This window comes from Hyla sarda, chromosome 3 (genome assembly GCF_029499605.1).
Source record: "Hyla sarda isolate aHylSar1 chromosome 3, aHylSar1.hap1, whole genome shotgun sequence".
NCBI lineage: Eukaryota > Metazoa > Chordata > Amphibia > Anura > Hylidae > Hyla > Hyla sarda.
Genome location: NC_079191.1, coordinates 343,552,019 through 343,566,677, shown reverse-complemented (window position 1 = coordinate 343,566,677; position 14,659 = coordinate 343,552,019). Strand labels below are relative to the sequence as shown.

At 40.1% G+C, this 14,659-nt stretch overlaps 1 protein-coding gene across 2 annotated transcripts in view; it reads right to left on the bottom strand.

Moving 5' to 3' along the window:
• Positions 1-14,659, bottom strand: part of CRIM1 (cysteine rich transmembrane BMP regulator 1) — a 769,789-nt gene that overhangs the window by 46,495 nt on the left and 708,635 nt on the right. For both annotated transcript variants that reach the window (XM_056567417.1, XM_056567416.1), the window contains one exon: positions 2,837-3,058. In XM_056567417.1, the coding sequence (XP_056423392.1) occupies positions 2,837-3,058 (222 nt within the window). The remainder of the gene's footprint in view (positions 1-2,836; positions 3,059-14,659) is intronic.

Here is a 14,659-nt window from a genome sequence, read left to right as displayed (position 1 = left end):
TTCAGATGACTGCAAAAAATGAGCCCTCATACCGCCCTATATACAGAAAAATTTAAAAGTTATAGTTGGTCAAAATAGGGCAATTTTAGATTACTGATTTTGTACAAAAAGTTTTAGGTTTTTGTTAATGGGTACAAAAATATAAAAGTATCTAGTCATGGGTATCATTTTAAATCGTATTGTCCCACAGAATAAAGAACACATGTCATTTTTACCGTAAAGTGTACAGTGTGAAAACGAAACCCTCCAAAATGTGCAAAATTGTGGTTTTCATTAAAATTTCCTCCCTAAAAATTTTTGGGGGGGTTCGCCGTACATTTTATGGTAAAATGAGAGGTTTCATCACAAAGTACAATTGGTCACGCAAAAAACAAGCCCTTATATGGGTCTGTAGATGGAAATATGAAAGAGTTATGGATTTTAGAAGGCGAGAAGGAAAAAATGAAAATGCAAAATTAAAATTGGCCTGGTCCTCAAGGTAAAAATGGGCTTAGTCCTTAAAGGGGTACTCCGCCCTTAGACATCTTATCCCCTAGCCAAAGGATGGGGATAAGATGTCAGATCGCTGCGGTCCTGCTGCTGGGGACCCCCGGGATTGCCGCTGTCATTACTGCACAGAGTGAGTTTGTTCTGCACGTAATGACGGGCAGTACAGGGGCCGGAGCATCGTTAGGTCACGGCTCCGCCCCTCGTGACATCACGGCCCGCCCCCTCAATACGAGTCTATGGGAGGGGGCGTGGCGGTCATCACGCCCCTGCCATAGACTTGTATTAAGGGGGCAGGCCGTGATGTCATGAGGGGCGGAGCCATGACGTCACGCTGCTCCGTCCCCTGCATCGCCCGTCATTACGCACAGAGCGAACTCGCTCTGTGCAGTAATGACCGCGGGGTGCCGCAGCGGCAATCCAGGGGGTCCCCAGCAGCGGGACCGCGGCGATCTGACATCTTTGGGTAGGGGATAAGATATCTAGGGGGGGAGTACCCCTTTAAGGTGTTAATCCCTTCATATGACAAGTTTTTTTTTTTTTTTACTGCATTTTGTCTTATCATAAAGGTAATAACATATTGTTTAAAATAGGTTTTTATGTCAACCATATTTTTTAAACATTTTTGGTGACACTTTTTTTATTTTACTATCTATATTCAAGGCCTAAAACTGAGAATTTCTGATCTGTATTGATCCCTTCCCAGCAGTGCCCTTCTTATCAATACAGACAGGAGTACAGTAAAAGGTGACACCAGTATGATACAAAGATACACACAATAGCTGTTGCTCACAGATTAGTCTCCCCCTCCCACTAATATAAGAGCATGCCCAGACACCTTTCCTTTTAACTCTAAAGGGACAACTCCATTCTATTTCTGCCTGTGTCCATGGGTCTTGCCGTAAAACAGCTCAGACAAAATGGCTGCCCCACAAGAATGTAAAAAAAAAATTGCAATTAAAAAAAAAGTTTGACACAGCCATACACTTTTTAGTCCATACTGACTGTTAAAAGGACTGTACCATCAACAAATTATTTATTGTTAAAATCAGGGTTTTCATGTGGAAGGAGTTGTCCATAGGTTGTGTCAGGGATTGCAGTTAGATCCATTGAAGTGAATGTACTACACAAAACCTGTGGTAAAGAGTGGTGCTGTCTTTACAAAAAGGAAGCAACATTTTTCTAATTCTGGACAACCCATTTAATGATATATTTTTTTTTTTTTTACCATTTTACTATTTCTATCTCTAATTTATAATAATCCTAAAACCTTGCAGTTTTCATTCTGGTCTCTAGGTCTAAAACGAAGATGAGCGTTCTTTTATTGTAAAGATCATTTCCCAGCAATGCTTTACTTCTCAGGTGCACAATGAAAGCTTAACACCAGTGGGGAAATAACACTGGATCAACAACCATTCACAGTAGAGCTCAGCACGTGTCTTCCCTATAGAATTACCTCTTTAAATTCACAGCGAATGCTCAGTGTTGTCTCCAATTCATCTTAATAGGACAGGTACAGTCTATTGTTGTCTATGTCCATGGTGTAATGCATATCACTAAATGCAGCTAAAAATGCACCTTTAAGAAGTTAGTTTTAGAAGAAATTACCATTTTTATTAACTAATGTGTATAGGTAACTTAGGCTAGACAGAATCCAGACATCTGGTGTTTCTTACCAGTGGTACACAATAGGAATAAAAAGATGGAAGATCCAATGTTTCTAATAAATAAAGATGCTGTGGTAAGGTCTTCTTGTCATCACAGATAGGAAGCTATTGATATGAAGCAGGATCAGCCAACAAATATCTTTTGCCTTTGGAAAACTATTTTCAGGGGTAATCTGTGCTTTTCCTAGATATCTTTTTAGTTTATAATGGCTTCATCTCCTGAAAAGCAATTCCTTTGGACCTTGGGAGCTGTAACATGAAACTGTTGCAGCATTCTTGGAGGGAGCTGCAGTTTAACTAGTAGCTGTCAAAACCAGACAACCCTTTTAAACCTTATTCCACCTTCACTGCTGATGACAACTGCATCTGATCCACATGTAATTCTAAAGCCACTGGTTGGGGAACATTGCTGTAAATAGACTGGAGACAGAGGTAGTTTACTGTGAATCTATATAAATCATTGTGGCCTTTTTATAAAAAAAAACATATAGATTAAACACTCCTTGAAAGGCCACACAACAATGCTTAGCTAATATTCTCACTTTTTATTTACCTAATTTCAGCATTGAAATATTTTGTTCACAATTTCCAAAGAAAGTAGAAATGATGTAGAATGTTTTAGCCATCTGTCAAGTGCATTGCCCTACAGTTATGCTCAATTCTTAGCTCCATGTAGTACTCACCAATGCAGTATGGACAGCACTGACCCTTCCTCAGAACTGGTCTTTCACAGGTTACAGGCGGACAGGACTCAGAGTAGCAGCTGATCATACCATCCATGCAGACACAGCTAGTGCAAACATTGGGTTTCCAAGACTCTGCTGCCAGGAAAATGTCTCCCTCGTCATTTTTGCAGTAGCTGGGCAGACTGTCATTGCCCGGTACAGAAGGCTGAAGAGATTCATCTGGAAGAATGAATGTAAACATTTAGTGGCAGGAAGTGACAGCTCAGATCTCTTGAACTGGGCAAACTAAATAGATATCAAGTACAAAATGTATTTTCCCCTGGCACAAGATACTGTGCAGCCTGTGTCCTGCCTATCCAACAAGCTAGTTTACAAGGTGGAAAATACATCTGAATGTTCCATTTTAAAAAGACAAACATGAAAGTGACCTTACTATCCAAAACAAAGTTCTAAGAACACAGATTGCTTTCTGGGTTATCCTCAAAGGCATTCCTACTTAAATGGCTTCTCGCTGGCCTTCTTGTTACATGCTTCCACTTGACACAACCAATATATTCTAGCTTCTGTGTATTTAAACTTATCTTACACTTAAAGGGGTACCTCACTGGAAAACATTTTCTTTTAAATCACCCGGTGCCAGAAAGTTAAATAGATTTGTAAATTACCTCTATTAAAAAAATCCCAATCCTTCCAGTATTTATCAGCTGCTGCATAATACAGAGGAAGTTCTTTTATTTTTGAATTCCCTTTCTGCCTGACCACAGTGCTCTCTGCTGACACCTCTGTCTATGTCAGGAACTGTCCAGAGCAGGATAGGTTTGATATGGGGATTTGCTCCTACTCTGGACAGTTCCTAAAATGGAACAGAGATGTCAGCAGAGAGCTTTGTGGTCAGACAGATAGGAAATCCAAAAAGAAAAGAACTTCCTGTGTATTATACAGCAGCTGATAAATACTGGAAGGATTGGGATGTTTTCATAGAAGTCATTTACAAATCTGTTTAACTTTCTGGCACCAGTCGATTTAAAAGAAAATGTTTTCCATCCCTTTAAGCACAACTCAGTCCTACATATTTCTTAGCGTAAGGCCCATAAAACAATATCTCATTTATTCATTCCTTTATTTCTGTTATCAGATTATATCTGTAGACTTTTAGGTACCTTAACTTCTGCACAGAGGACAAGGATTGTATTTTATTGCATTATATGCTAAGCGGAGATACACTAAATAATGTGGGAACACAGTTACTGGCACTGCAAAAAAAACAAAAAACACTGGAGTAAGCTTTGCTAAATATAATAAGATGTGTAAGCCTTGCAATAAAATTGGAGTATCCTTTTCACTGTCATTGCTGAAGTATGGCAGGCTCCTGCATACATTATGTTAGACAGTGATTGGCTGTGCAAGCATTTCCTCTAGAGATGACACATCAGAACCAGCGGGGTAATGGCGCCATCAGAACCATATATATGGTGGATTAGGGCAGGTGAGTTTGCTTGCTTTTTAATTCCGGAAGCACCTCAAAGCAATTCTATAAAACAAATTAAACTGCTTGAATACTCTTAAGAATACCTAACACCACTGCAGGGTGTCACTTATGAAAAACATTCCCAATGTATTTTAACCTTGTGTCACCTGCATCGAGCTTCCCAGCTTTAAAAGGCAGATCGCTACTTTGTCATTGATGGCATTTCCCAAGCATTAACAAGCTCTTCTCTCTTGTACCATACAAGGACAACATCAGGTTATAGCTGGTGTTATTTAGCTTGTATATGTAATTCTGTGACTAAACGAATATAAATGTTGGAGAGGGTGACTTATCATAGATTTTCCATTCCTCCAGTGTCTGTTGAATCCTCTGAAAAAAGCGCTACCTTCTTATGTGTTTAGAAAGATAAGCAAAAAATCTATCAGCGCTGAGAGAATCGGAGAAGGCATATAAAAGGGAGGAAAAGAAAGAGAATTTATAAACTTGTGTATGTTCTCTACAAAAAATCAAAATGATGCCTAAAAATGTTATATTTCAAAACACCCCAATCAGCCATAACTTTAAAGGGGTATTCCAGGCAAAACCTTTTTTATATATCTCAACTGGCTCCGGAAAGTTAAACAGATTTGTAAATTACTTCTATTAAAAAATCTTAATCCTGTCAGTACTTATGAGCTTCTGAAGTTAAGGTTGTTCTTTTCTGTCTAAGTGCTCTCTGATGACACGTGTCTCGGGAACCGCCCAGTTTAGAAGCAAATCCCCATAGCAAACCTCTTCTAAACTGGGCGGTTTCCGAGACGCGTGTCATCAGAGAGCATTTAGACAGAAACTCTATAAGACCTCTGAAGGTGTCCTGTTGTGTCATCGGCATTGTTTATTAAAACACCCTTTAATTCCTGTAGGTTGTGCGGCGAGACCTCCATTAAAAGGACTTGGTTTTCTATGACATCTCACAGATGTTAGATCAGATTGACATCTGGGAAATTTGGAGTCCAACTCACTACCTTCATCTATTTGTAATGTTCTGAGGTTGCACAAACTTTATCAGCAATGTATATGTTACAATAGCTCTTATGTGGTATTGGACTGGAAAGACTACCTCTGTAAATCAATGAATCTTGGGTACATGACCCTACTAGCATCACATCCGTAAACACTACCAATTTTCCTTGACACAGTATGCATGCAACCTTGGTTATTGTAAGGTCCAAATTCCCAGAGGTCAGTAGCATGGCTCTTAGTGAAAAAACAAAAAAACAAACCATTGTTAAAGGTGACTTTTGAAGGTGAAATATGTCTAGTCTATTTGTTATGGAATAGTGACAGATCAGGATTTATAGTCATGGATTTTGACTTCTATAATACTGTATATGATTCTTACAACTTGAATTTTGAGGAAATATAAGTTTACATTTTTACTATTAAACTCACCAAGCTAACCTTTGAACAAGACTGTTTATTTCATAAATTTTTTTTCTTTTTCCAATGAATAGAGAAGCCCTCCAACCTATTTGTATAGACAGCCAATATTGTTATAGATGGTTCATTAACAAAAGATATGAAGCAAAAGAAATATGAAAAACTGAACATAAAATTAAGGTCTGACTTAAAGTTTCCAAAAGTTATTTCACAAACCACCCAATTCGTTTCCCTTAATGTATTCTCTACATAATTGAAATCTGCCACCGTGATATCTGTTAAATTAAACACTTCCACGGCTGTTAGACTGTGCAATAGAAACCTTAAACAAAAGTCCTTTACATCTGTACAGATGAAAGAGTAATGTCCAATGAATCTCAAAGGAATTTTTTTGCACTACATCAGCTTGATGTTTTACCAGTAATTACTGAATAAAAGTGTAAATACAAAGTATCAAACTGTACAGCTGTGTTGTTTTAAGGGACTAACAGATTTCCTACTGAATATTCAAAGTGCCCTAAACAAAAGATGCTACAGTGTGTGAGGGATGTATCTTCCTCTATGCAGCTACCGGTGTATCAGCCGCTGTGTGAATAAAAGACATTGTTAATGTAGCTGGGTGTCTTACTTCCTGAGGTTCAGATTCAGAACCACGGCATCTGTTCCTTCACACGTTCTTTGCTGTATGTCTGGGGAATCGGATGTTGGGAAACAATTGGAAAAAAATACATTTTAAAGGGATATTCAGGTCTTAAAGTAAGGCAACTTTCCAATATGCATTCCTAAGGAATTTATCAAACTATTTATCATCAAACAGCATATTTGTGCTATAATTTGTGACTCTTTAATCCTCCTCCTTTTGAGAGCGGAAGGAATCAGCATAGGTATTCTGATGGGTCTGTCGCTAAGAAGTGCTTTATGCAGTAAGCTGCAATGCCCTGTGTGTTGTGACACCTTTCAATTATGGCCAGCAATATGTCTGAGCCATTTGTGCTACCATAGCTCTCCTGTGGGATCACATCAAACAGGTTTGCCTTAAAGGGGTACTCCGGCCCTGAGACATCTTATCCCCTATCTAAAGCATGGGGACCCCAGCAATCTTGTATTTGCCACCCACCTGTTTGAGTGGCACACCACGGTGCCAGCTCACAAACAGCCGGGAGGCGACCACGGGGCCGGAGTATTGTGATGTCATGACTCCGCCCTAGTGTGACATCACTACCACCCCCACTATGCAAGTCTATGGGAGGGGGCGTGATGGCAGCGATGATGCCAAGTTATAATACTATGTAATACGATTCTATTACGTACATTGCTATGTCCCATTTTTATGTACGGGACCCACACAAGTCTTTTTAATTTACTGTTGTCTCTGACCTTTTTCAGCATTCCATGCAGCCAGAGACAATGGGGGGAGACTTATCAAAGTTGTCTATGTCCCGCATCAATATAGACCAAACTACAGAGCGTTCGGCTGGTCTATTTGTGCATCTAATTTATCAAAAGCCGCATGGCCCTTGATAAATTCTGCGAACGGACTTCGTGATCTATGCTTTAGACTGTATTTAAACCTGCTCCAGTATGGTCTGACATTTTGGTGTACTTTCAGCCGATGCGACTTGACGCTGAAAAGTCGCTTTTGATAAATTCAGCACCAATGCATTCTTCCGTCTAAAATAAACTAGAATGCATCATGTTCTAAAAATCCTCTAAAGCAAAAGTCGCATAAAAGTCGACAAATTTAGACAGGAAAAACCAGTCTAAATCTTTTGATAAATCTCCCCCAATATGTCTAAGTCACATGGTCTCCAGGGGGCATGGCTATGCTTTGGTGGGTGGTTAGCAGGGTAGAAGGGATTCACTGAAGTAATTCTATCCACCCACCCATTGCAGCATAAGCATGCTCCCCTGAAGACCATGTGACTTGTGACATACTTTCTCTGGCCACATGAAATGCTGGGAAAGGTGAGACAGTAAAATAAAAAGATAGCACTACCAGATGTGGCTCACACATGTAAACAGGACAAAGTGGTGCATAGAGGTAATAGGTGCATATTACACAAAATTATAACTTGGCATCAAAGGCTGAAGAAAAAAAAATTTGAGTTTTTTCTTTTTTTTTTTAACTCTCTGTCAACATAAAAGGGGTACTCCTATCCCTAGACATCTTACCCCCAATGCAAAGGATAGGGAATAAGATGTCTGATCATGGAGGTCCCGCCGTTGGGGACCCCTGTGATCTTTCCTGCAGCACCCCGTTCATCAGCTGCATGGAGCGAAGAACACTCCGTGGCTGATGACAGGCGATACAGGGGCCGGAGAATCGTGACGTCACGGCCCTGCCCCTCGTGACGTCACGGCCCCCTCAATGTAAACCTATGGGAGGGTGCGTGATGACCGTCAAGAGGGGGCGGGACCGTGACTCCGGCCCCTGTATCGCCCCCGTTGCCAGCCACCAAGCGTTCTTTGCTCCATGCAGCTGGTAAACGGGGGTGCCGCAGGAGAGATCCCCTTTGGCTAGGGGATAAGATTTTAGGGGCGGAGTACCCTTTAATGAGCCTTTAGTGCTCATGAACCTATCGCTAGTTATGCAAACCACTTCATACTGGGAACAACTTCTAACACCTGCTGATTTGGAGATACTCTGACCCAGTTGTCTAGCCTTTATAATTTGACATTGGCAAAATGCTTTATGCTCTAATCCTGAGGCTTTTTTCACACTAAGCTAATTTTTAGTCTTTAAAAAACTTTCAGGATTGTTTTTGCATTTGGGCAATTTGAAACTATTTAGTTTTTGGAAACTATTTGTTTTTTGGGCTACAGTAAAAGTTATAGCTCAAACAATGGCTCTTCATAACTAAAACGTTTAGTTTCTCAGTGCTGGGACTTATAGGGGAAGATTTATTAAAAAAAAAAGAAAAAAAAAGTTGACCAGCTGCCCATAGCAACCAGATTAATTCTTTTAAGGGCTTCTAAAAATGAAAGAAGCGATCTGATTGGTTGCTATGGTCAACTGGTCAACTTTTCCTCTGCAAAGGTTTTGATAAATTTGCCACATAGTCTTTGTGTCAGTGGTAGCTCAGCTTGCAAAATATCATAATTAATCCAAACTTCAGTAAAGTGCAATAAATGTCAAGTCAATCCAAAAAAATTGCAATGTTTCAACCTCACAATGAGGTTTCAACCTGAGGTTAAAACGTAGCAATTTTTTTTTGTACTGACTAGATGGGTGAATTTCCCATTTCTTGCACTGGGTTGTTAATGTGCCACTTTGCCATTTTTTTGAAGTTTGAACATCCTAAAATACATGCCTAAATACAAGTACAGACATATTTTGAAACTTTGTACCTGGCACTTAATTTTACCTAGGAAATTTTTTCCACTGACTTGCTGACAAGCGCCAACAGCCATGAGACAATCAATGCTATTTTCTCCAAACTATAGTAATGGAAAAATGGTGTAAATTAATAGAATGTATAACTTTACATTGTCCATTTAATAAGCTATAGTGTTCTCTTTTAAAGAAAACCTTTTGCCACTTTGACCTATATGGAAAAAACATAAGGGGCTGTTATGTAAAACCATACTGGCTCCTCGTTGCAATGCTTGCTATATATAGGCAAACTTGTCGTAATAAAATCTCCCACTGCAAGTATATATTAATGTTTAAAGTCTCACTGCACTTTATGTAGGCAACTTTAATACTTATGTTGGAAAAATAATCAAGCAACCCTCCTAATCTTGTGATTGGTGACAAAAGCTGTACCTGGAAAGTAGAGTGAGACTTCTTAAAGGAAAAAAAAAAAACAACTAAACTGTAATATTTTGGAGAATGACCTACACTTTCCAATAACAATACTTTGCTCGTGATGTCATCAGTGTTCCAAAAAGAAAGGAATTTCCTCTGTAGCATTCAGCAGCTAATAAGTACTGGAAGGATTAAGATTTTTTAATAGAAGTAATTTACAAATATGTTTAACTTTCTGCCACCAGTTAATTTAAAATAAAAAAGGTTTTCACCGGAGTACCCCTTTAAACAGATTTGTAAATTACTTCTTTTAAAAAAATCTTAATCCTTCCAATAATTATCAGCTGCTGAAGTTGAGTTGTTCTTTTCTGTCTGGAAACAGTGCTCTCTGCTGACATCTCTGCTTGTCTCGGGAACTGCACAGAGTAGAAAAGGTTTGCTATGAGGATTTGCTTCTACTCTGGACAGTTCCCGAGACAGGTGTTATCAGAGAGCACTTAGACAGAAAAGAACAACTCAACTTCAGCAGCTCTGAAGTACTGAAAGGATTAACCCCTTAAGGACTCAGGGTTTTTCCGTTTTTGCACTTTCGTTTTTTCCTCCTTACCTTTTAAAAATCATAACCCTTTCAATTTTCCACCTAAAAATCCATATTATGGCTTATTTTTTGCGTCGCCAATTCTACTTTGCAGTGACATTAGTCATTTTACCCAAAAATGCACAGCGAAACGGAAAAAAAAATCATTGTGCGACAAAATCGAAAAAAAAACGCCATTTTGTAACTTTTGGGGGCTTTCGTTTCTACGCAGTGCATATTTCGGTAAAAATTACACCTTATCATTATTCTGTAGGTCCATACGGTTAAAATGATACCCTACTTATATAGGTTTGATTTTGTCGCACTTCTGGAAAAAATCATAACTACATGCAGGAAAATTTATACGTTTAAAAATGTCATCTTCTGACCCCTATAACTTTTTTATTTTTCCACGTATGGGGTGGTATGAGGACTCATTTTTTGCGCCGTGATCTGAAGTTTTTATCGGTATGATTTTTGTTTTGATCGGACTTTTTGATCACTTTTTATTCATTTTTTAATGATATAAAAAGTGACCAAAATACGCTTTTTTGGACTTTGGAATTTTTTTGCGCGTACGCCATTGACCGTACGGCTTAATTAATGATATATTTTTATAGTTCGGACATTTACGCACGCGGCGATACCACATATGTTTATTTTTTATTTTTTTTACACTGTTTTATTTTTTTTATGGGAAAAGGGGGGTGATTCAAACTTTTATTAGGGAAGGGGTTAAATGACCTTTATTAACACTTTTTTTTTAAATTTTTTTTGCAGTGTTATAGGTCCCATAGGGACCTATAACACTGCACACACTGATCTCTAATGCTGATCACTGGCGTGCATTAACACGCCTGTGATCAGCATTATCGGCGCTTGACTGCTCCTGCCTGGATCTCAGGCACGGAGCAGTCATTCGTCGATCGGACACCGAGGAGGCAGGTAAGAGCCCTCCCGGTGTCCGATCAGCTGTTTGGGACGCCGCGATTTCACCGCGGCGGTCCCGAACAGCCCGACTGAGCAGCCGGGTCACTTTCACTTTCACTTTAGAAGCGGCGGTCAGCTTTGACCGCCGCTTCTAAAGGGTTAATACCGCACATCGCCGCGATCGGCGATGTGTGGTATTAGCCGCGGGTCCCGGCCGTTGATTAGCGCCGGGACCGACGCGATATGATGCGGGATCGCGGCGCGATCCCGCTTCATATCGCGGGAGCCGGCGCAGGACGTAAATATACGTCCTGCGTCGTTAAGGGGTTAAAGGGGTTATCCAGGAAACAACTTTTTTTTATAAGTCAACTGGCTCCAGAAAGTTATACAGATTTGTAAATTACTTCTATTAAAAAATCTTAATCCTTTCAGTACTTATGAGCTTCTGAAGTTTAGGTTGTTCTTTTCTGTCTAAGTAATCTCTCTGACACGTGTCTCGGGAAACACCCAGTTTAGAAGCAAATCCCCATAGCAAACCTCTTCTAAACTGGGCATTTCCCGAGACATGTGTCATCAGAGAACGCTTAGATAGAAAAGAACAACCTTAACTTCAGAAGCTCATAAATACTGAAAGGATAAGATTTTTTAATAGAAGTAATTTACAAATCTGTTTAACTTTCTGGTGCCAGTTGACATATATATATATTAAAAGTTTTTTCCTGGATAACCCCTTTAAACAGACTTGTAAATCACTTCTATTTAAAATCTTAATCTTTCCAGTACTCAGCAGCTGATGTATGCTCCAGAGGAAATTAATTTCTTTTTGAATTTCTTTTTTGTCTGACCACAGTGCTCTCTACTGACACCTCTGTCCGTGTTAGGAGCTGTCCAGAGCAGGAGCAAATCCCTATTGCAAACCTCTCTAACTCTGGACAGTTCCTGACATGGACAGAGGTGTCAGCAGAGAGCACTGTGGTCAGACTGAAAATAAATTCCTCTGTAGTATACAGCATCTGGTAAGTACTAGAAGGATTAATATTCTTAAATAGAAGTAAGTTACATATCTGTATAACTTTCTGGCACCAGTTGATTTAAAAAAAAAAAAAAAAATAATTGTTTTCCACCGGAGTACCCCTTTAAGACATGCTGATGCATATGAGCCATGAGTATACTAAAAGGACACTATTTTGGTAATTGTATTGTCAGTATTTCAGAACCAAATCTCCACAGCACTTCTTACACTTTATAAAATAGTTAGCCTTTGAATTCCGCACAGGACCTGCCAAGTCCTTTATGTTTATTCCATAAGAAAGTAAATATATTGTGGATCAAAATACTTCTTTGCTAATGATGTTAGCTGTGAATTGAAAAATATTAAAGGATTCATTGTGGAAGGACTGTAACCTAATGATCTGCAGAAATAAACAATCCTACAGTAACTAGGCACTTGATCAGGGTCATGACAGCCATCCGCTGAGCATTCAGGTACATGACAGCACACTCAGGAACTGCATGGTGTTAACAATGTAATAGCATGACAGCTTACTCGCAGTTTCCTTTCCTGTTCTATTTCTGGAGTAATGCTACATCTGTATCAGATTACCCTACTTAGTAGGATAAGGCTGCTCAACACATTTGGTCATGAAAAGAAAAATTACATTAAATACAAAGAAATGTCTAAAAGCCTATAATGTGTCTAGGAAATTATACCTAATGTTTGAGTAAATGTTACTTCGGTTATCAACTGGTTAGTGGAAAATAGTGTATGTGAATGAACAGCATGGTTGTCACTACTGATACTGAACCAATTATTTTCAATTAAAGGGGTATTCCAGGTAAAAACATTTTATCCCCCTATCCAAAGGATAGGGGATAAGATGTCTGATGGCGGGGGGCCAACTGCTGAACCACCCTCCCCCCGCGATCTCCCTGCAGCCGGGGTTTCAGGGACTGTGGACGTGACGCCACGCCCCCTCCCATAGACATGAATGGAGGGGACGTGGCGTGACGTCACATCCAAGTCCCGGAAGCTCGGAGGTTTGCGAAAATGGAGACGCAGCTCCCGCATAGAATGCAGGGGCTGCAGGGAGATCGCTGGGGTCCCAGTGGCTGGCCCCCCGTGATCAGGCATCTTATCCCCTATTCTTTGGATAGAGGATAAGATGTTTTTACCCGGAATACCCCTTTAAAGGGATACTCCGGTGGTCAACGTGTTTTTCCGTTTTTGACTTACCCTATTTGTTTTGTTTCATTTCTATTCTTATTGTTTAGGTGACTCTTTTACGTTCTTTGTTATCTTTTTATCCCTCACTTTGTTTTTCTATCTTTGCTTCTATTTCCTGTTTCTTGCTGTGCTGAATAGTACAAATCCCAGCATGCCACATGCCTTGCTGGTTTGGGGCGGCTCCATTTTTTTGTTTGTTTGTTCCGCCCTTAACCCATCCTACTATTTTCCCGGGTCATCCCCCTTATACACAGCACACTAATATAATCAGCCCTGGTTGGGATACACTGGCATACACACACACAAAAGGGACTACAGCTCCCAGCATGTGTCATTCAGGAGGCTTCAGTCTGTGGTATAACACCAGCATGCTGCCTCTGTAGTCTCCTGGGAGTTGTAGTTCACCACACCTATGTAGGGCATACACCAGTGTTTCCCAACCAGGGTGCCTCCAGGTGTTGCAAAACTACAACTCCCAGCATGCCCTGACAGCCTTTGGGCATGCTAGGAGTTGTAGTTTTGCAACAGCTGGAGACACACTGGTTGGGAAACACTGGTGTAACATGATGTGTATGCTGAATAGGCTAGAACAGTGTTTCCCAACCATTGTGCCTCCAGCTGTTGCAAATCTACAACTCCCAGCATGCCGAAAGTCTGTCAAGGCATGCTGGGAGTTGTAGTTTTGCAACAGCTGGAGGCACACTGGTTTGTAAACACTAGCATACACACACACACACACAAACACACAAACAGGGACTACAACTCCCAGCATGTGTCATTCAGGAGTCCCCCCCCTCCCCCTTCACATACAGAGATCATTCCCAGTATGAGATTTATTCCCCTGCAGTCCATACATCCCCAGCCCGTGCACCTTCTCATCCTCCCCTTCAGATAACACTCATCTTCTCTGTGAGGTCCTTCTCCTGTGCAGACCTGCGTCCTTAGAATACAGAGCAGGGGGAGGGGAGGAGCTGTGCACTCAGCTGGATGAGATGAGGGGTCGTGGCTTATTTTTCTCTTGCAGACAGAGGGGAAAAAAAGCTGTGACATCTTGTCCACAACAGACTCAGAACTGTGGACAACAGTAAAAGAAAACCCTCTGTACAACAGAACTTCCTGCCCAACAAACAGGTAAGAAAAACACACACATGCTGCAAAAACATATAACACATGTATATTGCAAAAAAAACTAAGCTTACAAAGAAGATGCCATATAGTTAAAAAAAAAAAATTACCACCGGAGTACCCCTTTAAGCTTTTGAACTGCTTTGTAAAATCATTAATTGAATACAGGTCATCGTTTTGGAATATTTTTTTTAATGGTGCAGCCATCACCAGTTTCCATAAAACTTTATTTATAGCCCTGTGGCAATGCCATGCAAAGTATATCACCCTAACCACTCTAAACTAATTATTTCAAGAGTTATTGAACA